The sequence below is a fragment of the Sciurus carolinensis genome, chromosome 8, assembly GCF_902686445.1.
Source record: "Sciurus carolinensis chromosome 8, mSciCar1.2, whole genome shotgun sequence".
Taxonomy (NCBI): Eukaryota; Metazoa; Chordata; class Mammalia; order Rodentia; family Sciuridae; genus Sciurus; species Sciurus carolinensis.
In genome coordinates, this window is record NC_062220.1 from 54116318 (window position 1) to 54142499 (window position 26182).

The 26182-nt window shown below is 38.3% G+C and overlaps 2 protein-coding genes across 7 annotated transcripts in view; one reads left to right on the top strand and one right to left on the bottom strand.

Moving 5' to 3' along the window:
• Rundc3b (RUN domain containing 3B) overlaps positions 1 to 1160 on the bottom strand; it is a 153310-nt gene extending 152150 nt beyond the window's left edge. For all 6 annotated transcript variants that reach the window (XM_047560276.1, XM_047560278.1, XM_047560275.1 and 3 more), the window contains exon 1: positions 673 to 1160. In XM_047560276.1, the coding sequence (XP_047416232.1) occupies positions 673 to 791 (119 nt within the window). In that variant the 5' untranslated portion in view covers positions 792 to 1160. The remainder of the gene's footprint in view (positions 1 to 672) is intronic.
• The window catches only part of Abcb1 (ATP binding cassette subfamily B member 1), a 179366-nt gene that overhangs the window by 64352 nt on the left and 88832 nt on the right, over positions 1 to 26182 (top strand). The window lies entirely within an intron of this gene.

Consider the following 26182-nt stretch of genomic DNA (forward strand, 5'->3'; position numbering starts at 1 on the left):
ACAATAATATTCCTTTTATTTTCATATTCTCTAGTGGAAGGGAAATCTACATTCACAATCAGAAAACATTTAAGGAAGGGCAGACCTGGGAATAAACCATTGACACTTAGACTAGGTATCCTCCACGGTCCCACTCTTCTGGTAATGCGCAAACAGTTCCAACTCTATAGTTATAAGTATGTACCCACGAACACAATGGCTGGCATGCTGTAGGCACTCAATAATTGTGGAAGGGAAGGGGTGAAGATATATGCAAACAAGCCAAAATGCGCTCCGATTTTGAGGCAACACAGTAAACAATCACAGCAACTACTTAACCAGGAGCTGGCTGACAGCTTAATGTGCACTAAATGAAAGAGCTCTTCCTCCTTACCCTCCTCTTTTACTCTGACACTAGACTGCACGTTCAAAACAAATCCTCCCCGGCCCCGCCCCAAGCCCTACCCGCGGTTGCCTTCAGCACAGGAACTGAAGGAAAGTCCGGGGCCTCGGCAGTGCCCAGACACCGGTTCCTCTCGCGGCCCCTGAACGCCGGCGAATACGCCCGGCGCAGCAAAGACTGCGACGCTGGGACCACCGCCCCTCAGCCCCGGGACCCCCGGGGACTCGCATGCCTGCCCAAAGCCCTCAGCTCGCGGCGCCAGCAGCCCCTTCCTCGCTCTGGCCGCCTACCTGCACACTGTGATCAGGTTCCTCCTCTCCACCGCAGCATTGCGGGCGCTCAGGCTCTTCTTGCCGGCGCCGCCACTGCCGCGGCTCCCGCTCAGGCCCCCCAGGCTCCGGGAGGCCATGGCGGGCTCACCCCCGTGCCCCCTTTGTCTCGAGCGACCCCGCACGCCCCCCACACCTGTTTCCCGGGGCCGTCGCTGCGTGCGCGACCGTGGGGCTGTGGGAGGGACGTAAGGAAGGAGGGAGGGTGTGGAAGACAGCAGGGGACTCGCACCCAGGGACTGACGATTGGCCCTCGGCACCGGTGCTCCAAACACACACACGCGCGCGCACACACACGCGCTCACACGCACGGACCACCTCCGCCCTCGCGCGCGCCGCCGGCCGCGGGGCGGCGCGCGCGAGTCGGCGTCGGATGCTCCTCTACTTCCCCAGTGACTTGGGCTGCCGGCGCGCGCTCGAGCCCGTCAGCCTCGGACGCCTAACCACCCACTCTTGGCCGCCAGTGGCGCCAGGGCGGGCAACTGCAGTGAGGGCCCAAGCCTCGCGCGCAGCCCCGCCCTCCCAGTACCTATCGGGTCAACGCTACAGCAACTGGAGCCAATCGCCGCACGAGGGCGGGGCCGGCTGCGCGGACCTTTAAAGCAATGTGCTCGAGCCCCGCCCCGACGCGTGGGCAGCTGTCAAGGCGCCGGGCTCGCGCTCGCCGCCCGCGTGCGGCAGTCAGTCGGCACGCAACCGAGCAGCACCGCTTTCAGCTCGGGGATTGTGGGATGCGAGTCACAGCGTGCTTGGGGCTAACTGTTCGGAGCTAAGCTTTAGCAGTCGAGCCTCAAGCTTTAATGACTGACCGCTAGTCCGGGAGCTTCAGTTGCTTCAGAGGAAAGGGTGCTGCAAGCGCTCGCTCTAGCACCGGACTAGAAGCCTGATTACCCAGAAGGGAGGGGGGTTCCTTTTGTCCTAACGCCCTCCCTGGACCTGATAAAGAGCGACACAATAGCCCAAAGAGGACAACTACCCATAGAATGTTCTTCTTGGGGCTTCTGGTGGTAGGATTTTTTGACTCTACACATCACACCGCTCCCAGTTCAGCGTCCAGCACAGCCTGCAACCGGGACTGACCGCCCGCGTAAAAACCACTTTAGGGCGAGCGTCTTGTGTTGTGACCCCAGAATTGGGGTGGATAGGGAGCCTAGGTGCGTTTCGGCCTTGGCGGAGCGGGCTGCTACCTTAGAGGGACCTGGAGCACTCCCTCCACGCGATGCACTTGTGGGGAAGTGCCCACTTCCCAGAGCTTCACCGCCACCTCTCAAGTGTTACTTTCAGGAGGCTCCCTGCTTTAGTCCACGTCCTCAGGCACTAGCTTTTCGCTACCATTTGTTCTGTACACCCTAGAAAGAAAAATACCTCTTCTCCCCGTAGGACCTAGCACAGTGCTGTGCATAGGACACGATCTTAGTAAATGCACCTTATATCTAATTTGAGGTCACATTTGACATTATTTTTACTGAAATTTCACTGTTTTAGTGGCTCCAAAATCCAGATATCTTCCACCTCTGGTTTTGAAATTTCTATCAAACAACGGTATAGCATATGTAATTTAGAGTAGAAATTTCTGTACTTATATATTATACACAGTAATACTGTGTACTCTATGTTGAATGCCTTTTTATACGGTGTTTTATATAATAAAACTTATGTTACTAATTGCTAACCAGAGACTGAACCCAAGGGCCCTTACCCACTGAACCACACACCCAGCCCCTTTTTAACATTTTATTTTGAGACACGGTCTCACTAGGTTGCTTACAGCCTCGCTAAGTTGCTGAGGCTGGCTTGGATCCTGTGATCCTCCTGCGTCAGACTTTGGAGCCTCTGGAATTACAGGTGTGCACCACCACTCTGGGCAAGGGGTTTATATTTTAAAGATCTCTAAAATCTCTCACCTACTGAGTCTGATCCCAGTAGAATAAAAATCTGTGTAGGAAAAAACATCTATTTCAACTAAGTTACTACAATGTATATTCACCCATTAAAATTATGAGGAAAAAAAATTTAGGCAGACTTTATATTTTTCACATAAATAAAAACAAGGGAGTTTTCCACATGCAGTTGTATGTAGCTAGTTAGTGCACTTGTTCTCAAACATTTCTTGTCTGCTCTACTAAGACATAGACACTTGTGAGGAGGTTTTCTGTCCTAAAAGCTACATCTTAACTTGCCTATTCTTGATAGCCCAATAGTGCAAATTCAGAAGTAGCCATCAGGAAACTGATGCACTGGTTATGCATGAAGTCTCAGTAAAATATTTATTCTGGCAAGGACAAATACTACTCAAATTGATATCATTATTTTTTAATGTTTTTGTATTTTTATACCTTTATTTTATTTATTTTTGTGTGGCGCTGAGGATCAAACCCAGTGCCTCACACATGCTAGACAAGTGAGCTATGACCATAACTCAATATTGTTATTTCTTAACTACAGAATAAAACTTCATAGGGCCAGGTGCAGTGGTATACACCTGTAATCCCAATGGCTGGGGAGGTTGAGACAGGAAGATTGCAAGTTCAAAGCCAGCCTCAGCAACTTAGTGAGGCCCTAAGCAACTGAATGAGACATTGTCTCAAAATAAAAAGCACTGGGATGTGACTCAGTGGTTAAGAATCCCTGGGTTAAAAAAATGCACAGGAAAGTAGAAAGCTAAAACTCCCAGACACATGTGCTTGGTATGTTCTGAGGGAGAGAACACAGAAACCTCTGAGGTATTTATCAAGACAGAATGAGTAACTGCATTGGAACAAGAAAGGTGAGATGTTGCTTTTCTTGAAATCAGGTTTCCAGGATCAAGTGTATTTTCCTGTCATCTGTACTTAGAGGTTATAGTTATGACTGAAGACTTAGTAAAATTCCATTTTAGATGGTTATGTAATTTTATTTTCATACATTACTTTTGGGGGACTCATTTGATATGTTGGTACTTATTTAACAAGATTTTGCCATAAAAAAGCATTTTTTCTTCACATCTAAGGCATATCATTAAGTTGCTAACTGGAGTCTTTATCTGATAATGTTTTACTCAGTTAACCAGAGCTGTATATCCTAGGTCTCTTTCTATTTATGTATTACTAATCTGGTGATTACTAATCAATGCTATCCTGTACATAGCATTCTACTATTATAACTCCATAAGTTTTCATACTACTCTTTGAACTTCTTTTTGTTCCTATTCAAATTCTTTATTTATTTGAGCATTGACATAAAGATTATTAAAAGATAGAAAAAGATTCACAATAAAAATCAGGAAAACAGTAAATACCTAATCCAACCTGTACAAATTCTTTAGTACTGAATGAGTATACCACCCACATCCACCATTTCCCTAACCTCCTTCTCATCAAAAGAGACAAAATTCCAGATATAACATATTTATGTACTCCTATACAAAATGCTATAAGACAAAGAGATCATTAAACCATAATTTATTTTAGTCAGAAAGAAGAAGTGAACTTTCTAACTATGCCACAAACCCAGCAGTCTTACAAAAGAAAAGGAGTGGAAAAATGGATGTTAACAAATGTTTTTAAAATCACAAATCAAGAATCACTATAAGCAGGGGCTAAGGTTGTGACTCAGTGGTAGAGTGCTTGCCCAGCTTGTGTGAGACACTGGGTTCCATTCTCAGCACCACATAAGATAAAAATAAATAAATAAAAGATAAGGTGACTAACTACAACTAAAAAAAAAATTAAAAAAAAAAACCAATCACTACAAGTAAAATCAGAAGAAAAATGGCAGACTGAAAAAACATTCTCAAAATTAATATCATGACCAAAGAGTGAATTTCCTTATATAGAAATCAATAAGTGCTAGTAAACGATGAGGTAGTAGAGCAATGAAGATGAAAACCAAATAGTAATGAGTAAAAGTCAGTGAAGATCAAACAATTTTTCTAAAAAGTCGTGAGCTAGAGGTGTAGTTCAGTGGTAGAGTGCGTGCCCAGCATGCTGGACGTCCTGGGTTTGATCCCCAGTACCACACACATACATACACACAAGTTGTTGTGGAGGGGAAGGAAAAGAGACTGGCAGTATAGAACATTGAGTAGAAGGACATTGATATTTTATTACTGTAGTGATTTTCCTTTTCATGGACATGACTTGTGTACATTTTAAAGCTGATAGAATGAATGCATTGGATAGGCAATATTAGTAATGTGTGTGAGAGAAAAAAAGATCCAGACATGGCATGGGTTATATCAATTAATCTTCAAAGTCATTCTCTGAAGTAGGTACTATTATACTGTCCCATTTCCAAACAAGGGAACAGACTTGAGACGTTAAATAACATGTAGAAAGTAGCACAGTAAATGGCAGCATCAGGATTGAAATAAAGATCTAATACACATAAAATCTATTGTTGTTGTTGTTGTTTCCTTTTGAGAAAGTAGCTCTAGGTAAGCTTGCATTGCCCTGCTTAGGACATGTCTGTGTCCATGTGCTAGGGATGTACTCAGCGTCAGAATCCTTGCCAGCATGTATAAGGCCCCACCGCTGCAGAAAAACCCGAAACAGTAAAAAGAGAAGACTGTACACATTGTCAATTACATCACTACTCTTGGAACAGTAGAGTCTCTAAATAACAGCACAGCACTTAGATCTCCATGAGCTTTGTAAGTAATGTGGAATAAGTGTCAACATGGGGGTTAGCAAGACAATCACCTGATCACCTTAGAGAGGGCAGCAACAGTTCTTTCACACCTCTCCTCTCTCACCTTTCTCATTAAACAGTAAGTACTTCAGATGCATGTTGTCCTAGACTGAATTACTTTATTCCTAAGGTGATTGTTGTCGCCTTCCTCCAGCACTTTAGTTTTCTGTCTATTCCTGTCCTCTCCTGCTTCTGCACCATATCATCATTTTTCTGTCACCTTAAAGACAATGAATACTCTTCAAAATCATCATAAAAACAAAATAGTATTCCATGGTATAGTTGTATCACAATTTACTTGATCAACTCCACATTGTGGAACTTTTAGCATGTTTCCAATTATAATATAGACAGTATTAACATTGCAATATCTGCATATATATGACTATTCCTTTAAGAGACCTTGTTTTCTACAGTTTTTGATTCAGAAATTACATATTGAGTCAGAGGATATGCAAAATTTTAATGGTTATAATTTAATTTTTTCCCTAGAGATGTTTCACCAATTTACATTTCTACTAACAGCACATAAGTATTCTTACATTCTTGTTCACTCGAGATAGTATTATTCTTTTTGCTTTTTGCTGTTATTCCATATAAAAAGCAAAGGGAAATACCTTACTTGTATTTTAACTTGTTTCTTAGCAGGGAGCTTACACATTTACTTCATGTTCTTATTGTTCACTTATATTTTGTTTTTTGGAGCTTACCTATTGCATCCTTTTCATATTACATATATATGAAAGCATTAGTTTTATTGTAGCAGCTTAATGTCATATTGGTGTTTTGCATGTATATCAAATACATTTCCTGATTTGTTATTTGCTTTGTTTCTGTGACCAATAGAGTTATTTTATTTAGAAACATTTAAAATGTTTTATATAAATAAAATTCATCAATATTTTCCTTTATTAGTTTTTCCTTCAGTTTAGAAAAACCTTTACCACCCCCAAGATTACATAGATATTTCATGGTTTCTTTTTCATATGCAAATAATTACTTTATATGAAGGTGTAAAATTGTAACTTTTTTCCCCAAATGATTAGTTATTTCTTCCAACTGTATTTATTAAATGATCAATTTTCTCTACTGATTTCAAATTTTTAATTTAGCATGTAATCATTAAATACTAATTTTGCATTTGCAATAAAGATTTACATTCATAATGATAAATTCAGAGACAGCTAACATCAATGTTTCACAACTTTTTTCCAGGTTATCTCTCCAGACAATAATGATATGTACTTAATTTTACCTAAATGGGCTAATTCTGCATTATATACATATTATATACATATAATATATATATATTTATATATATTTATCAGTCTGTTATTATTAATTTGTGTCCATTTATAATCTTTTCTTCTGCACAGAAATTTTAGATTTATATGCAGTCAGTTTTACATTTATATTTTTTTGCTTCCTGGGTTTCATGTGGTACTTAGAAAGCCTTTTTGTATGCTTAGATTATAAAAGGGTTTACCTATCTTGCTATAATATATTTATTTTTCTTTCTTTGCATTTTTGTATTTGATATTTATATTTATTTGATAATTATGTAAAAGTCAATTGGTGAAAGAGCCTAGTTTTTCCAAATGCCCAACACTTAACCAATATTAGTACTAAATAATAGATCCTGTCTTACTGATCAGAAGTGCCACCTTTGTCAGGTACTAAATACTTGTGAATATTTGCATATACTGATGGGTTTTCTATTTTGAGCCGTTGATTGATCATTTGTGAGCAAGTGATAGAAAGAATTTAAGTAGACCAAGGATGGGTGGAGCAAGCTGGCGGGTGAGTCAGGCCGCCTGCATCGCGGAGGAGACAGGCAGGCACCCAACCCGCCTGCCTTGTGGAGCTAGGCGGCGGGCAGCCAACCCGCTCAACCACCAGGCCGAAGACAGACTCCATCACTGAGCAACCCCACCAGATCACCACACCGAGGTCTGTCGCTATGGCGGAGCAAGCCAGCAGAAGAACCAGCCCGCCTGCATCGTAGAACTAGCCAGAGGCTTCTTTATAGGCTGGTGCAGGCATTTTGAATTATTCCTCAGGGTGTGGCCATCATCATTGGAAGGGCAGCTCCTTTCCTGAGACACCTACAGGAGGCTAGAGGACCTTTGACAAGACCCAGGAGCCAAGAAGAGGAGGTATTGAGAGACTCCGGACCAATTCAGAGCCACCGGGTGAGTCTCTCCCACTGGTCAGGCTCCCCGGATGGGGCAGTAGTCCAGAAACACAGGGAACTTCATGGAGTAGAGTGGCCCACCCCTACTGGAGCCAAGAACCCAGTCAACCGGGAGCATTGCAGAGGAGGGCCGCACAGCAAAAGGCTTTGACACAGAGTGAGGGTCCGAGGCCCAGGCAGTAGCTCGGTTCCCAGGGAATGTAGCAGAGGAGGGCCACTCAGCGAGTGAGTCCCTTGCAGGGCCGGGTTCCCCAGCCCAGGTGGTAGGTCAGGACCACTGGGAACATCACAGAGGAGGGCTTCCCAGTTCAGGTGGTAGTTCTGGACCCTGGGAACTTCTCGGAGGAGAGCTGCCTAGCAAAACTTCCCCACTGGGTGAGTCTTCCCCACTGCTGGGCAAGGCTTTCCCACCAGGGCAGTAGAACCATAGACACAGGCCCAGATCAGATGTGTCCCAGTCTGCAGTCTAGTCCCCCTTTGGCTGACCATCAGTCAACAAGTTGAGGCACCTCTGCCCACTGACAGGGAATATACCCCACCTGAAGGTCACCACCCCTAGAGGGACAACTTCCTAGTAGAGCACTGCATTATCAAGTTCCTCCAAGACTTCAGGCTACTGAAGGCTAAGAGGTGAGTTATTGGAAATCTACAGAGACAATATTAGTCAATAGAGGAAATCTGCAATATCCCAGAGTTCCACTACTAGAGAGGTAGATACCTGAACAATATGAGAAAACAAGGGAATAAAATGTTCCCCAAAAATCTAGATAGTATAGCAATAAAATCCAATGACAGCATGGCAGAAGAAATGTCAGAGAGGAGTTCAGAATGTACATAATTAAAAATGATCAGGGAAGCAAATGAGGAGATGAAAGAGCAAATGTGGGCATTGAACGATGAGATGAAAGAGCAAATGCAGGCATTGAATGATCGCACCAATCGACAGTTAAAAGAGCAAATACAGGAAGCAAAAGATCATTTCAATAAAGAGTTAGAGATATTGAAAAAACAAACAAACAGAAATCCTTGAAATGAAGGAAACCATAAACCAAATTAAAAACTCCAAAGAAAGCATAACCAATAGGATAGAACACCTGGAAGACAGAACCTCAGATACGACAAAATATTTAATCTTGAAAACAATGTTGACCAAACAGAGAAGATGGTAAGAAATCATGAACAGAATCTACAAGAATTATGGGATATCATGAAAAGGCCAAATTTAAGAATTATTGGGATTGAGGAAGGCACAGAGAAATAAACCAAAGGAATGAACAATCTATTCAATGAAATATAATAATAATCAGAATTTCCCAAATCTGAAGAACAAAATAGAAAATCAAATACAAGAGGCTTATAGGACTCCAAATACACAAAATTACAACAGACCCACACCAAGGCACATTATAATGAAAATACCTAACATACAAAATAAAGACAGAATTTTAAAGACTGCAAGAGAAAAGAATCAAATTACATTCAGGGGGAAACCAATACGGATATCAGCAGATTTTTCAGTCCAGACCCTAAAAACTAGAAGGGCTTGGAACAACATTTTTCAAGCCCTGAAAGAAAACAGATGCCAACCAAGAATCTTATACCCAGCAAAACTTACCTTCAGATTTGACGACGAAATAAAATCCTTCCATGATAAACAAAAGCTAAAAGAATTTACAAAAAGAAAGCCAGCATTACAGAACATTCTCAGGAAAATATTCCATGAGGAAGAGATGAAAACAACAATGTAAATCAGTAAAGGGAGGAACTACCCTAAAGGAACAGCCAAATAAAGGAGAAACCAAGTCGTTTCAAAAAAAAAAGAGCCAAATGACCAGGATTACAAATCATATCTCAATAATAACCCTGAATGTTAATGACTAAACTCATCAATCAAAAAACATAGACTGGCAGAATGGATTAAAAAGAAAGATTCAACAATTTGCTGCCTGCAAGAGACTCATCTCATAGAAAGAGATACCCACAGACTAAAGGTGAAAGGATGGGGAAAAACATACCATGCACATGGACTCAGCAAAAAAACCAGAGTATCCATCCTCATATCAGATAATGTGGACTTCAAGCCAAAGTTAGAAGGGATAAAGAAGGACATTTCGTACTGCTTAAGGGAAGCATAAATCAGCAAGATATAACCATCATAAACATCTATGCCCCAAACAGTGGCTCATCCATATACATCAAACAAATCCTTCTCAATGAAATCAAATAGACCACAACACAATAATGTTAGGTGCTTTTAACACACCTCTCTCACCTCTGGACAGATCTTCCAAACCAAAATTGAACAAAGAAACCATAGATCTCAATAGCACAATCAATAATTGAGACTTACTGGAAATTTATAGAATATACCATCCAACAAAGAGCGAATATACTTTCTTCTCAGCAGCACATGCATCCTTCTCTAAAATAGATCATATTTTATGCCACAAAACTAATGTTAGCAAGTACAAGAAGATAGAGGTACTACCTTGTATTCTATCAGATCATAATGGACTGAAATTAGAAATAAATGACAGAGTTAAAAACAGAAACTACTTCAACACCTGGACATTAAATAATACGCTATTGTATGATGAATGGATAACAGAAGACATCAGGAAGGAAATTGAAAAATTCTTAGGGGTAAATGAGAACAAAGAAACATCATAACAAAATCTCTGGGAAACTATGAAAGCAGTACTTAGAGAAAAATTTATTTCATGGAGTGCATTCAATAAAAGAAGAAAAAATCAACAAATAAACGGCCTAACACTACAGCTCAAAGCCCTAGAAAAAGAAGAACAGAGCGACACCAAAAAGTAGTAGAAGACAGGAAATAGTTAAAATCAGAGCCGAAATCAACGAAATTGAAACAAAAGAAACAATCGAAAAAATTGACAAAATAAATAGTTGGTTCTTCGAAAAAATAAACAAAATTGATAAACCCTTAGCCACACTAACAAAGAGAAGGCTAGAGAAAACTCAAATTACTAAAATTCGGAATGAGCAAGGAAATATCACAACAGACACGACTGAAATACAAAACATAATTAGAAGCTATTTTGAAAATCTATAGTCCAACAAAATAGAAAATCTCGAAGACATCAACAGGTTTCTAGAGACATATGAATTACCTAAACTGAACCAGGAGGACATACACAACTTAAATAAATCAATTTCAAGCAAAGACATAGAAGTCGTCAAAAGCCTACCAACAAAGAAAAGTCCAGGACCAGATGGGTTCTCAGCCAAGTTCTACAAAACCTTTAAAGAAGAGCTCATTCCAATACTTCTCAAAGTATTTCATGAAATAGAAGAGGAGGGAACCCTCCCAAGCTCATTCTATGAAGCCAATATTACCCTGACACCTAAATCAGACAGAGACACATCGAGGAAAGAAAATTTCAGATCAATATTCTTAATGAACATTGATACAAAAATTCTCAACAAAATCTTGGCAAATCGCATACAAAAATATATTAAAAAGATAGTGCACCATGATCAAGTGGGTTTTATCACAGGGACGCAAGGTTGGTTCAACATTCGGAAATCAATAAATGTAATTCACCATATCAACAGACTTAAAGTCAAAAATCACATGATTATTTTGATAGATGCAGATAAAGCATTCGATAAAATACAGCATCCCTTCATGCTCAAAACACTAGAAAAAATAGGGATAGAGGGAACATTCCTTAATATTGTAAAGTCCATCTATGCTAAGCCCATGGCTAATATCATTCTAAATGGTGAAAAACTGAAAGTGTTCCCCCTAAAAACTGGAATAAGGCAGGGATGCCCTCTTTCAATACTTCTATTCAACATCATTCTCGAAACTCTAGCCAGAGTAATTAGACAGATAAAGGAAATTAAAGGGATACAAATAGGAAAAGAAGAACTCAAACTATCCCTGTTCGCTGATGACATGATTATATATTTAGAGGAACCTGGAAATTCCACCAGAAAACTTTTAGAACTCAAAAGTTAATTCAGTAAAGTAGCAGGATATAAGATCAATGTTCATAAATCCAATGCATCTTTATACATAAGTGATGACTCTTCAGAAAGAGAAGTTAGGGAAACTACCCCATTCACGATAGCCTCAAAAAAAAAAAATACTTGGGAATCAATCTAACAAAAGAGGTGAAAGACCCCTACAATGAGAACTACAGAACACTAAAGAAAGAAATTCAAGAAAACCTTAGAAGATGGAAAGATCTCCCATGTTCTTGGATAGGCATAATTAATACTGTCAAAATGATCATACTACCAAAGGTGCTATACAGATTCAATGCAATTCCAATTAAAATCCCAATGACATACCTTACAGAAATAGAGTAAGCAATCATGAAATTCATCTGGAAGAATAAGGAATCCAGAATAGCTAAAGCGATCCTTAGCAGGAAGAGTGAAGCAGGGGGTATCGCAATACCAGACCTTCAACTATACTACAAAGCAATAGTAACAAAAATGGCATGGTATTGGTACCAAAATAGACAGGTAGATCAATGGTACAGAATAGAGGACACAGACACAAACCCAAATAAATATAATTTTCTCATGCTAGACAAAGGTTCCAAAAATATGCAATGGAGAAAAGATAGCCTCTTTAACAAATGGTGCTAGGAAAACTGGAAATCAATATGCAACAGAATGAAACTAAACCCCTATCTCTCACCCTGCACAGAACTCAACTCAAAATGGATCAAGGACCTTGGAATCAGACCAGAGACCTGCATCTTATAGAAGAAAAAGTAGGTCTAAATCTTCAACATGTCAGCTTAGGATCAGACTTCCTTAATGGGACTCCCATAGCACAAGAAATAAAAGCAAGAATCAATAACTGGGATAGATTCAAACTAAAAAGCTTTCTCTCAGCAAAGGAAACTATCAGCAAAGTGAAGAGAAACCTACAGAGTGGGAGAAAATCTTTGCCATTCATACTTCAGATAGAGCACTAATTTCCAGAATCTATAAAGAACTTAAAAAACTCAACACCAAGAATACAAATAACCCAATCAACAAATGGGCTTAGGAAATGAATAGACAATTCACAGAAGATCTACAAGCAATCAACAGATATATGAAAAAATGTTCAACATCTCTCATAATAAGAGAAATGCAAATCAAAACTACCCTAAGATTCCATCTCACCCCAATTAGAATGGCAATTATCAAGAATACTAGCAACAATAGGTGTTGGTGAGGATGTGGGGAAGAAGGTACACTCATACATTGCTGGTGGGGTTGCAAATTGGTACAGTCACTCTGGAAAGCAGTGTGGAGATTCCTTAGAAAACTTGGAATGGAATCACTATTTGACTCAGCTATCCCACTCCTTGGCCTATACCCAAAGGACTTAAAATCAGCATACTACAGAGATGTAGCCACATCAATGTTCATAGCTGCTCAGTTCACAATAACCAGATTGGAACCAATCTAGATGCCCTTCAATTGACGAATGGATAAAGAAAATGTGGTATATATATACAATGGAATATTACTCAACCATAAAAAATAATAAAATTATGGCATTTGCAGGCAAATGGAAGAAATTGGAGAATATCATGCTGAGTAAGACAAGCCAATCTCAAAAAACCAAAGGATGAATGAGTTCACTGATGAGTGGATAATGACACATAATGGGGGGTGGGAGGGGGGCAAGGATGGAGGAAGGAGGGACTGTATAGAGGGAAAAGAGGGGTGGGAGGGGTGGGGGGGGAGAAAAAAATAATAACAGAATGAATCAAAAACTATTACCCTAGGTAAATGTATGATTACACAAATGTTATGCCTCTACTTCATGTACAAATGTAACAAACATGAAACAAAATGGATCCCATTTGTTTACAATAAAAATAAATTTAGAAAAAGAATTTAAGTAGTGAAGCCTTATCATTTCTACTATTAAGTGGGGCTAGTATCTCCAACTATTCTTTCAGGATGTTCTGAGGTAATTCTGGAAGGTCTAGTCTTCTATAAAAATATTAGAATCATTTTGATACATTCTCCCCCAAAAATGCCTATAGTGATTCTGATTAGAGTTTCATTGAATTTATAGAGTCAGTAAAATTAATATCTTTGCAATATTTGTTCTAAAACTATGGTATAACTCTTTGTGTTCTCACATTTTATTTTACTTGGTGGAGATTTTTTGGGGAGTGGTCGTTTACTTTTGTTTTGCAGGATTTTGTTTTGTTTTGTTTGTGGTACTGAGATTAAACCCGGGGCACTCTACAACTGAACTACATCGCCAAATCTTTTTGTTTACTCTTATACTTATTCACTTATTTTTTATTCAGGATCTCACTGAGTTTCCAAATCTGGCCCCAAACTTTCAATCTTCCTGCCTCAGCCTCCCAATTAGCTGGGATTACAGGCATGTATCTGATAAAGTTTTATAGTTTTATCATAGAATTCCAGAGTGGTATTGTGACTAGATTTATTTCTTCCATCCTATTTCCTAACTAGTTATAATTTCCTAACTATAATTCCTAACTAGTTATATTAAGGTATCCAGTTTTTCACAATCACCTTTATTAATGTGCTTATTATTTTCAATTGACTTTGCAATTTATTTTATTGGCTTTCCAGATAAGACATTACATCATCTGAATTAATTCATGTAGCAGTTTTAACATTGATGAGTACTTGGTAAGCACTCAATAAACATTAAATAAAATTGGTTTGATTCTAATTATTTATTATATTATTAAGTTATCAGAGAGACTCATTTATCCACAACAAAATACATGGATTTATGTTTGCAGATTTTGACAAAGTGATTCTAAATTTTATCTGTAAGAATGAACATGCAAATATGACCAAGACCACTGGGTAAAGTAGAATGAGGGAAGATTTGATTTATCAGATATTGAGCCATATTTTAAAGTGTGGAAAACATTATAAAAATAGGCATTAGCTTAGAAAAAGAAAGATTAAAAGTGAGGCCAGTGGAACAACACTCAAATCTCTTTAACATCAAGAATTTGTTTTCAGGCTAGGTGCAATGGCAAATGCCTGTAATCGTAGTGTCTGGGGAGGCTAAGTCAGGAGGATTCAAAAGCCAGCCTCATCAACTTAGAGAGGCCCTAAGCAACTCAGTGAGACCTTGACTCTAAATAAAATACAAAAAAGGACTGGGGATGTGGCTCAGTAGTTGAGTGCCCCTGGGTTCAATCCCCAATACCAAAAATAAAAAAATAAAAGAATTTGTTTTCATAGCTAAAAAAGTGTGAATACCATTTCTACAAAATAATTTTCAAAGTTATTCTAGGCAAATGATCAAAGTGAGCACTTTTTAAGAAAATAGTCTTGGGGATATTTTGACGAAGATTAAATCTCAGTGCAAAATGAGGTACTCACAAACTTCTAAATAGGATTTTCAGCCATGATATCAAGAAAATATTGGTCTAATTCAATGAAACATTTTTCCCTTAGGATATTAAAGAAAATTCTGCTTGAGAGACCCATATAATTAAGAGAATTAAACTGCATATTAGTATCAATTGACCACAAGTAAATTTTGTTTAGGCGGTTTAAAATATACCAAAACATCAATGCTATTAATGATTTTCCCTTGAAATCTCAAGGTCAATTTATTTATTTTTATATGTGTATATATAGGTATTCCCCCTAAGATCTTGGGTTTGTGTTCAAAAATAGGTTAACTGCATCCTTCATCTCATATTGACCAGTATATTTACCAGAGTCAACTAATGAACATAATAAGTAAGGTAAAAAAATGCTGCCGTCATCATTCATATAATTTGTTAAATTATCTTTAATTCATTGTGGTTCATATACGTGACCCTGATAATGATGTTAATATCCTCTCAAATGTTTCTTGGCACAGTTTGGAAGACTATGGGTAATCGTTATATTAGTTTTCTATTGTTGTATAACAAATTACACAAATTTAGTGACTTAAAACACCCATTTATTAGCTGAAAGTTCTATAGGTCAGAAGTCTGGCACTCTTCTGCTAGGTTGGTTTTCTGCTCAGGGTCTCATAAGACTGAAATCAATATGTCAACTGAGCTTTGTTATCTGGGAGCCCTGAAAAAGAATTCACTTTCAAGTTCATCCCAGCAGTTGGCAGAATCCAGTTTCTTGCAGTTGTCAGAGTGAGGGCCTTGTTTTCTAGCTGGTCATTGACTAGGGCTCACTCTTCAGTCCTTTGCATAAGACTTCCTCCATCTTCAAGCCAACAACAGTGCATCAAAGACTTCCCATACTTCAAATTTCTAACTTCTTCAGTTTAGCTGGAGAAAATTCTGTGCTTTTAAAGGGCTCATGATTAGATTTGGCCCACCTAAATAATCTCTGGATCTCAAGGTCAACTGATTAGTAAACCTAGTTACATCTGCAAAATCTTTTGCCATACAAAGTAATATAACCACAAGAGTACTAATACCAGGGAGTAGAGAGCATGAAGGCCATCTTAGAACTCTGGTTACCCACAGAAAAGAAAAGCAATGTACTGCCTAAAGAGATTTCTTTTGTTAAATATCTGTTAATTTGGCAATGTCCTCCCCAACCCGATTTCTCTTTATATCATTGTAAGTATTCTGATTAAGCTAACTTGAAAATACCCATCAACCTGCTGGTCATTTTTCTTTACTCAATGAATATTTTTATTTGTTCATTATGTGACAGGCACCATGCTAGGTCATGGGGAAGCAATAGTGAGCAAAAGTTCCTGCTTTCATGGAGTTTAAGGTTTAGATGGGAGAGAGAGGTGTTAATCAAAAACTAGCTAAACATATGTTTATAAAGTATGATTAATTTTCCAAAAGAGAGGAGACCATACAAAAGGGTAAATTTGGGACAGGACTTCAGAAGGTCCTATTCCTATGGGAGACAATGTCAATAGTGCAACTGGAGTTGAACAATACCGTGGCACTGCAGAGTGTCAGGAACGGAAATGATGACTGAACCGAGGGATGAAGGAAGAACAGGAGTTAACTAGGTAAGGAGGAAGAACAGATTCAGGCAGAGGGACGAGCAGGTTCAAATGACCTGTAGCTAGAGGAAATCCACTGTGCCTGAGGTTAACGTGGCCAGAGCTCAGAAAGTAAGGGAATCAGGAGGGCACAGTTTGACGTAAGATCAGAGTGGAAGATAGGATTTGATTTAAACTCACTGATCACACTAAGAATTTTCATTTTTATCTTGAGAGCACTGAGAGTCCCTTAGAAGAGTGAGAAAAAAAAGGCTGATGAGATCAGATGTGAGTTTTGAAATTATCACTCTGGCTGCCATGTGAAGAATAACTGAAAACATCAGTAAAAAGTTTTGCCCCAAAATGAACTGGCAATACTCAAAATGCAGAACTTCGTTAGAGTTTCCCTAATGGCTTGCTTGTTGTAGTGTCTGTGATTGGAAGCTCTGTTTCTTGCTCGAAAGCCTGAGTGCATTCCTGATAATAGGTGCCACTACTGTGAAATCTCATGTCCTGAGTCAAGTTGCCTCTGAAGAAGAGGAAGAAAAACAATAACCAAAAACTCTGCGACTTTTTCAATAGCACACTGTGGTTTTGTTACTACATCCAGGTTTGGAGACTCATCCCACAGAAAATGTCTGAGAGATGAGTGTTGAGGAAAAAGGCTTTATCCAGTGACCAAAGAATGGAGAAGCGGGATAAATCAGTTTCTCAACTCGAGGGGTTTGAGGGCGACAGATATAAGAGGAAATGTGAGGGAAAAGGATAGGCTAATAAAGGGGAGGAATATTCATGTCTTTTCTGGAAATAGGTGGAGACCTTCCAGGAATTCGGGTGCCACCTTTTGTCATTCCTTTCACGGTCTGGTGTTTCTGGTCATGGTGGTTGCAGGTGTCTCTAACCTTAAAGTGAGGCGGGAGAACAGGCAGGTCTAGGTCAAGTTGACCCTATATTATAGTTTGGGAAAAAACGTAAGTGACCAGCACCTCTACGTGTAGCTCTGAGTAAAATCTGATCCAAAGGTTAAGGCAACAAAAGAGACAGACACAGTATGAAGGCAAAGATGCCAAGCCTTTTCACTTGATTCCAGTCACCCATCAGGCATTTGTAGGCCCAAGTGGAGAGTGTGTTTTCAAGGTCCTCAAAGAGTAACCTACACAACTGTTATCATCACTACCCACACATCAGAGGTGCGATCTACAGGAAAGTTAGTGGGACACTAACAATGTATTGTCCATCTATGTAACCTCCAAAATTAGTGATTTCTTAGTTAATTAAGAGCAAGTAAAGCTAGAGGATTTATTTAGGATTTTCCTCGGCAATAGTTTTGCCTCAGAGGAAGAGGACACATGTTGTTGCTCATTGTTTTCTAACATATAGCATAGTGAGGCTGATGGAAAACTTCTCCTCTGTGATACTTAACATATGCCTCATCAAAGTTTTGGTTTCCTGTGACATTATCATCATCTATCAAAAAATAAACAATTGGACAACAGATAGAGATTTTTGTTGTTGTTGTTTTGTTTTACTTTGTTTTGTTTTGTCTCAAGATGGGGGTCTCACTACATTGCCCAGACTGGTCTTGAACTCCTGGGCTCAAGTGATGCTTCTGCTTCAGCCTCCACAGTAGCTGCGACAATAGGCACCGCACCCAGAGCTGATGAATAATTTTTAAAAGGAATACTCTTGTGCATCCTTTGAAGATTGTAAGATTGCAAAATAGTCTTGGTTATGCCTGAGCATCTTCCCTACTTAAGTCAAATTCAGCAAGTAGCCCAAGGCCTTGAGCCATTTAATAATAGTGCCCCCAAAACCAGCAGATCTAGATAAACTTATTTTCCTAATTTTGTGATGCCCAGCTTGCAGTGTCAGGCAAAACTCTATTTCATGGGATAGATGAAATAGAATATATAACCCAGATCAGCTCATAGCTCTCTCCCATGAGCTCATCCTCCCTCTCCTTGCCACACATTTTCATTCCACACATATACCTTGTTCTTAACAGTTTGGCCAGATACCTCTCAGAAGAAGGAACAAGTGAATATGTTCTACTGAGCTCTTTTCAAATAATACTTGTCCTCCCCCCAAGGATGTACAATTCTAGCTCTATCCTTCATGAACTATGTGACTTTGGGAAATTACATTTTATGTATTCAGTTTTCTGATCAAGAAAATTGAGATAATGATGATAGTTCATAATTCATATGATTTGGGAAAAGATTAAATGAGTAACAAATGAAGCTCTTAAAACAGGCCTGGCAAATGTCGCATAAGTCTTAGTTCTTATCATTAGTTGTTCTTCCTGGAAGAGGCCCCAGAACATCAAGTCTCATGTTAGTGTCTCCAAAATTCTACTACATAATTTGGCAAAGGCTTCATGAATTTTATTTTAACATTTTTTAACATAAAAAATTTTGTCAGTTCCAGATAGGACAGAACATCTATCACATCTATCAGATATTTCCTCTTATCATAGTCTTACAACAAATGTTCTATCATTTTAAAGGTTTACCCAATAGGGGATTTTGACTTGTTTGTCCTTTTCTCACCCTGCACAACTTTTAAGACCTTGAAACACAGGAGTCACAATAAGCCAATAATATCCCAGAATATGCTCACAGTTGAGATGTCATTACTTCAAGTAATAGACAATACCAATACAAGAAACAAATAACCACCACTTGGGTGCATAAGTTGAGAGGATGGATGCTCATTATTTTAAACCACTACTATGACATTAAACTTAATGCTAAAGTCAACTCTCCTTAAAACATGTTATACTTTGTTTTAGTCAGCCTTTTCACTGCTGTGACTAAAAAACTGACCAGAACAATTTTAAAGGAGGAAACTTTTTTTTAGGGGCTCATGGTTTCAGAGGTCTTAGTCCACAGAAGGCCAGCTCCACTCCCCAGTGCTTGAAGTGAGACAGAACACCATGTCAGAAGAGTGGGGCAGAGGGAACCAGCTCGCACCATGATCAGGAAACAGAGAAGGGTTCCACTCACGAGGTACAAATATATTATACTCCCAAGCCATGCCCTCAATTCCTACCTCTTCCAGCCACACCCTACCACTTCAGTTACCACTCCATTAATCCCTATCAGGGGATTAATCCACTGATTGGGTTAAGACTCTCACAACCCAATCATTTCTCCTCTGAACCTTCTTGCATGGTCTCACAAGTGAGCTTTTGGGGGACACCTTGCATCCAAACCATAACAGACTTATAAGGCAATAACCATGGAGATATAAACTATACCTTCCATTACTATGAACATTATCTATCAACAAAGCCAGGTTAATAGACTCTCTCAATGTTTGCTTCCTTGATCTTCTGAGTATCCTCCCATCTCCAGGGGTCAAGAGGATTTCGTAAATCTTTACTTTCTACAGTTTGTATTAATAAATTCAGATTTTTTTCCCTAAATTAAATTAAATGTGTATTTTCAAACTTACAAACCCTGCACTCTAATAGGATCTCTTACTCTCCTCATCCTTTCTCCTTTGAGTACATCTTATTAATAAGCTAATTTGACAACTCTCACATAAATCTACATATTGTGTTACAGGGCATGTAAAGTCAATTTATCAGTCAGAGTGATAAGATTATATTCCTCAATTCCAAACTCTCCAGTAGTTTTCTTTCTTTTTCAGAACATAAATCGGTCTTCATAGTGACCTGCCAGGCCCTACAGGAACTAATCAAGTCATTTCGATATCGCCTCCAGCTCCTCTTTCCCCTTGGTCACTTTGCTGCAGCCACACTGCTTCTGCTGCTCCCTGGACAAGGCAAGGATATTCCTGCCTCATGATTTGCACTCTTTCCCCCTAGAAATCATCAGGGCTCTTTTTTCTCCTTCAGGTCACCTGTTCAGACACACCTTTCCTCTGAATTCCTTATCTTTCACTTCTATATTAGTCTCCACAGCACTAATCGCCATCCCTATTTTATATTTTCACTCATCTATTTGTTCATTTTTTTAATCACCCTTGCTAAGAGGTAAACTCTATTGGGGAAAAATTGTGCTTTGTTCATTCATGTAGACTAATACTTAACATGTAATTGTTATTACATCATTAATTTTGTGAGTCATTTAATTCTACCTCAGCTTTCTTTTCCAGTTTTATCTTTCTTTTTCCCCATTCACTCATCACTTATTAACTTTATATTGCTGGTGTTACAAAGATGAATAGGACAACCTTATCCCTTGAAGTCCTCAGAGACTAGAAGAAAACATAAACATGGACACCAACAATTACAATTCATTGACAAGTATCTTCACCATGTATTACACACATCAAAGCGGCATGATTATCTTTACTGACTCCACAGATGGGAAAGAAGGACTTATTGAGTATGTGTTCTCTGAGAGGACTTTGACAAGAACATTCCAGGCAGAGCACAGAATAAGCAAATCTGGGGCATGAAAGAAAATGGTGGGCTTTGGAGCTGCAATTGGATAGGTGACACTGAAGCAGAGAGGGCAAGACAGAAGACAGAAACAGGTAACAGAAGACAGAATTCAGAACCTATTGTGTATCATGCAAACCTATCAAACTATCATGTATCATGCAGCTGGGTGTCACTAAAAGTTACCATGCTCAGATTTGTTTTTCTAGCAAATTTAGAAAGAACACTGGTAATAATACAGAATTTGAGAGGGAATAGCGATCAGAGAAAAGAAGCTAATCGGGGGATTATTGTAGAAAAACTCCCCATGTTTTCCTTAATTACTAGGCCTCTCGTTAACTCAGTGGACTAAACACACAGTTTGACTTTACTCATTCACTAATTCAGCCACAGAAGTAGATAGAAAAGCTTCTTCCCTAATGAATTTATCGTGTAGTAGAAGAGGTAGGAAAAAAAAGATAGTAATTATTTTAAATACCTAAACTTGCTGACTTATGACACACCTCAGTTTGCTTTATTTTAGATTTAAACACTCCTCTTACTTAACATTCACCTCAAAGAATATCTTTATTTGATCTGATGCTTTGTGACATTAAGCTTGTTCATGAACTTTGAAAGGCTATAAATTAGGGAATGTTGTAATCTATAGCACATAAACACTAGTCAAGGTTTTTCTTTCATCGTCCTATAATTCATTTTATATTGTTTATTTATTTTTTGACTTGGGTAGAGAGAAAGCTGGCTTCATAAAGTTAAAAAAAAGTCATTTAGAATTATTTGATCAAAATGAGGAACAAGCAAAGAAAGAATATTAAATATTACCATAAACTCCAAGGATAATTTAACAGAGGCCAAGCTTTTACAGGTTGATAAAAAGAGTAAAGCTTGCAAGACGGGTAATTTCCTTTTCTTAGATCCAATTTCTGATTAAAGAAACGTAGGTTTTTATATCTGAGGGAAGGATGATGTTTTTGAAAAAAATAGAGTATCATATTTTAATCCAGCTGTCTCTGAGAAATAAATAACAAAAAGAAAAAAAAAAGAAATAAACTATAAATTTGGCATGGTTGTATTGAAAGTATTTGCTGTCTGTTCTTAAAAGCTGTAATTAAGTTTACGCACTGAAGCTGGTGGTCATAATTCTCTGTAATAGATAAACTTTAAACGCTACAAATAGTGGTTAGACTAGAAATATACCAAAATATTTTAGAGCATACATTTGCCAGGAAAGAAAGATACAGACTCAATGTATGTCAAAGTATTAATAAATCTAAAGGAAAAAATATTCAACTAGAAGTATCTGAATTGCTCAGTCACAAAACCTAGTTATTTTTCTAAGTGTTGGTTGTACCCAGGACATACGGGTTTGTGTGAGTATCTTAAAGTCAAGGATGAATTTTTACTCCTTGCCATTTGTTATAGGACCAGTGCCAAAGGGTCCAAGGTCTTCCACTAACATGTAATTGAATACTTAAATGGGGAAAAATAACATTAAAATAATATTTTAAAAATGTATAAATTCTTCATTCTAAATGATAAATCCTTGTGTTCTGATAAAACTTTATAAACTCAATAATTAAAAGGTTAAGTTTTCCAGGAATTTCCTTTGTTTCTTTTCTAGGAAATCACATAAATCATGTAATTCTCTGGGTAAAGAAAAATTATAAAGGAATTTTTTTCTACAGCCTGGGGTTGTGGCTCAGTGGTACAGTACTCACCTTGCACTCTAGGCCCTGGGTTCAACCTCAGCACCACATAAAAATAAAATAAAGGTATTGTGTCCACCTACAACTAAAAAAAAAGTTAATTTTTTTAAATTAAAAAAGATTTTTCTCTTTTCAAATTCTAAGCTAATTTATATCTTCAGACCACTTTATTTGAACAAATCGGGAAATTTTTCACATAGTTTAATTGTAAGATTTTGTTTCTTGGAGTGGAATTTTCTCACTGCCCCATGGTTTAGGAACCCCTTTATGCCTTTCTTAAGAACCTTGCCATAGACCTGGCTTTATAGCTGAAGGACTCTAGGAAGGATACCCTCCACAAACTCATATCCAGATTCACAGGGATCAACCTTCAGGATCCTGTTTTGTATTACTGTTTCTACTCTAAATTGTAGAACTTTGTCATGAGGCCATTCAAGTAGGATGCCAGGGCTCCTCTGCAATTGTGGAATCACACGCAAGCCATTCCCTAGGACTACATTCAAGAAAACATTGAAGAATACAAGGAACTTTGTAATCCAGCCAACTATAATGTTATCGCTTGAATGTGAGGTGTCCCCTCACATCCACGTGTTAGCCAATAAAAAAGGTTCAAAGGAGAAATGATTGGGATGTGAGAGTCTTAACCTAATCCCTGATGTGAATTAATCCCTGACGGGATTAACCAGTGGTAACTGGAGGCAGGTGGCGTGTGGCTAGAGGGAGGGATTCATTGGGGACATGGCTATGGGGTATATATTTTGTAACTGGAGAGTGGATTCTCTTTGCCTCCTGATCATGTAAACTGCTTCCCTCTGCCACACTCTTCTGTCATGATGTTCAGTGTTCAACCTCATCCAGAGCCCTGAGGAATGAGCCAGTCTTCTTTGTAGTAGGACCTCTGAAACCATTTGCCCCCAAATAAACTATTCCTCCTTTACAGTTGTGTTGGCTGGGTCATTGAGTCACAGCAGTGAACAAGCTGATTAAAACATATAGTAAAGTTCATATTCTAACTCCAAGGCTACTAGTAATTACTAAAGACTCCTCCCATATGCACTTATCCACAGTGACTATGACAACTTCTTTCTTCATTTAATTGCCAATCTTGTCATGTCCAAAGGTTACCTGGAGTGACATGTCATCCAGGTTCTAGCTATAAAACCTGCTCATCAAGTCATTCAAACACGCTAGCTCTTTAATTGCAGTAGGGCCTAATTTTGCTTTTGAGAATGACAACAACTGGGGCAGGATGGTTTGAAATCTTCACGACCTTGAACTGTGTTCCTTGATACATTGATGGAGACCATTTTAAGTTTCCTTCCAACAGAAAGATAATGCATCTAGAATATTTATTCTTCCAAATTCCATTGTAGCTGCATTTAGCATTAACTTACACCATTTCAGGAAAAAATTTAAAAGTGGAAATATAGACTTAAAAAAATATGGTTCTGTCCTTAAGTATTATACTGCCTGAAAACTCTCAATTCTGCTTCTTAAACATAGAATGTGGTTCTGAACCCAAAGAAATATTAAGAAGTGGTTAAATAGTGATTCTAGATTTCAAAGTTTCACATGGGACCCTGGATAAAAATTTCTTTTTTTTTTTTTTTTTTTTTTTTTTTTTTTTTGCGGTGCTGGGGATCGAACCCAGGGCCTTAGTGCTTGCAAATGGATAAAAATTTCTATTCTGTCAGACAGAATCTTAGTTTTTCTTTTAAAGTAAAGACAATCATAGCCCTACATAATCATAGCTCTACTTGTCTGGATTAAATGAGAAAATTAGCCACGTGCAGTGGTGCATGTCTATAATCCCAGCAACACAGCAGGTCGAGCAGGAGAATTGCAAGTTAGAGGCCAGCATTAGCAACATAGTGAGACCCTGTTTCAAAATTAAAAAATAGAAGGACCTGGGGATGTGGCTTAAACATGATTAATTTATATCTGTGTAACTTTTTTCTATAAAGAAAATCATAGATCAAAAAATTCCTTTGTGAAACTTTGTCTTGATTTTTTATCTACAACATATACACAAAATTAAAAGGCAAATCTTCATAGATCCAAGAATTCAGACCTACTCTAAGCATTTTTTTAAAAAATATGAATATACTATTTTCCATTATGATCTCAAAAGATAGGAATCTTTCTCTGAGAAGGTCAAATGAGAACAGTGATTTTGTTTGCCAGCTAATATTCTGCAATATTATTCTAAAATGTGGAATGAGAATTGAAAAAAGAGTGTCCAGGAGAATAGAGTAGGAGGAAAAGGAAGACCAATGATATTAATTCAGTCATTCCTCAATTCAGTAAATACTCTGTATTCAACCACTGTACTTGCTATGTTGCAGGTGCTGGGAAACAGAATGAATAAAACAGAGATGGTATGCCATTACAAAGACAAAGCTCTTAACTCAATAGGGAAGATGCGTTTTATAATGAGCAGAAGTTGCAATAGTGATATACAATAAGGGGGGACAGTCTAAGATACTTTGTAAGTTACTATCAAGGGGACCGAATCTAATCAGGAAGCACAGGAAATATTTCCCTGAAAAGTAACTTTAAATCATTTGTTGTACATTTAAATAAACCTCAGGCCTCAGTTGATTGACCTTGGAATCCTAAATATGTGATCTGCAGTCACTACTGTAGTAAATAGACTGCATTCTAGCATCTACAGTTCTACTGGATCATGAAGAGTGGTAACTAAATTGGGTTGGTCTGGCTGGTTAAGGACAAAAACAAAATGAAGATGAGAGAAACTTGATGTGAAGGTAAACAAACAAGCAAACAAACAAAAACCAGTTTAGACAACAGTATTGCCCTGTCCCTCCAACATGCATTTCATGTGCGCCAATCTGAAATCCTGACCATTAGAATCTCCCTCTCAATATCATAGAAAAACATCAAGCATCAGGCCAGAAAACCTACGTTGTTAATTGTGCCGTTTTTCTAACAGACTATCTGGCTTTGGTCAACTTCTTTGGCACTTCAGAGACTCAGTGTAACCAAGGAACTGCATATAAAGATCTCTACACTCTCTTATAAACACAAACATCTATTAATCTAGAGAGAAACACTGGAGCATAAGAATTATCCTATAGTAGAAATAGCTTCAAAAGCATTAACGTTTAAGGATTCCTAAGACCTTAACTGCACTATTTAAAACTTTTTTCTGCTCTGCTGTTTTGGCTCATTGTCAACTCTTCCATGAGGTTTCCCCTGACCATGCTACTTAAAATTGTGATCTTTCCCTGCCTAACTTTCCCAGTTTCCTTCCCCTGTTTTAATTTCCCCTTACACTTTCCACCTTTTAACATACTAAACCACTTTTATATACTTTTTGTTTATCTACCTATACTACCTCTAAATGTAAGTTCTGCCTGAACAGAGATTTTAGTTTTGCTCATAGATAAATACATTGTTACTAGAATAGCACATAACATCCAACAGGTACTCAATATTGACAAATGAATGAATTAATTCCCAATAGAAATTTTAAAATAAAACATTCCTTAAGTTTCAATTATAAAATCAGACCTAAACAACTGTGT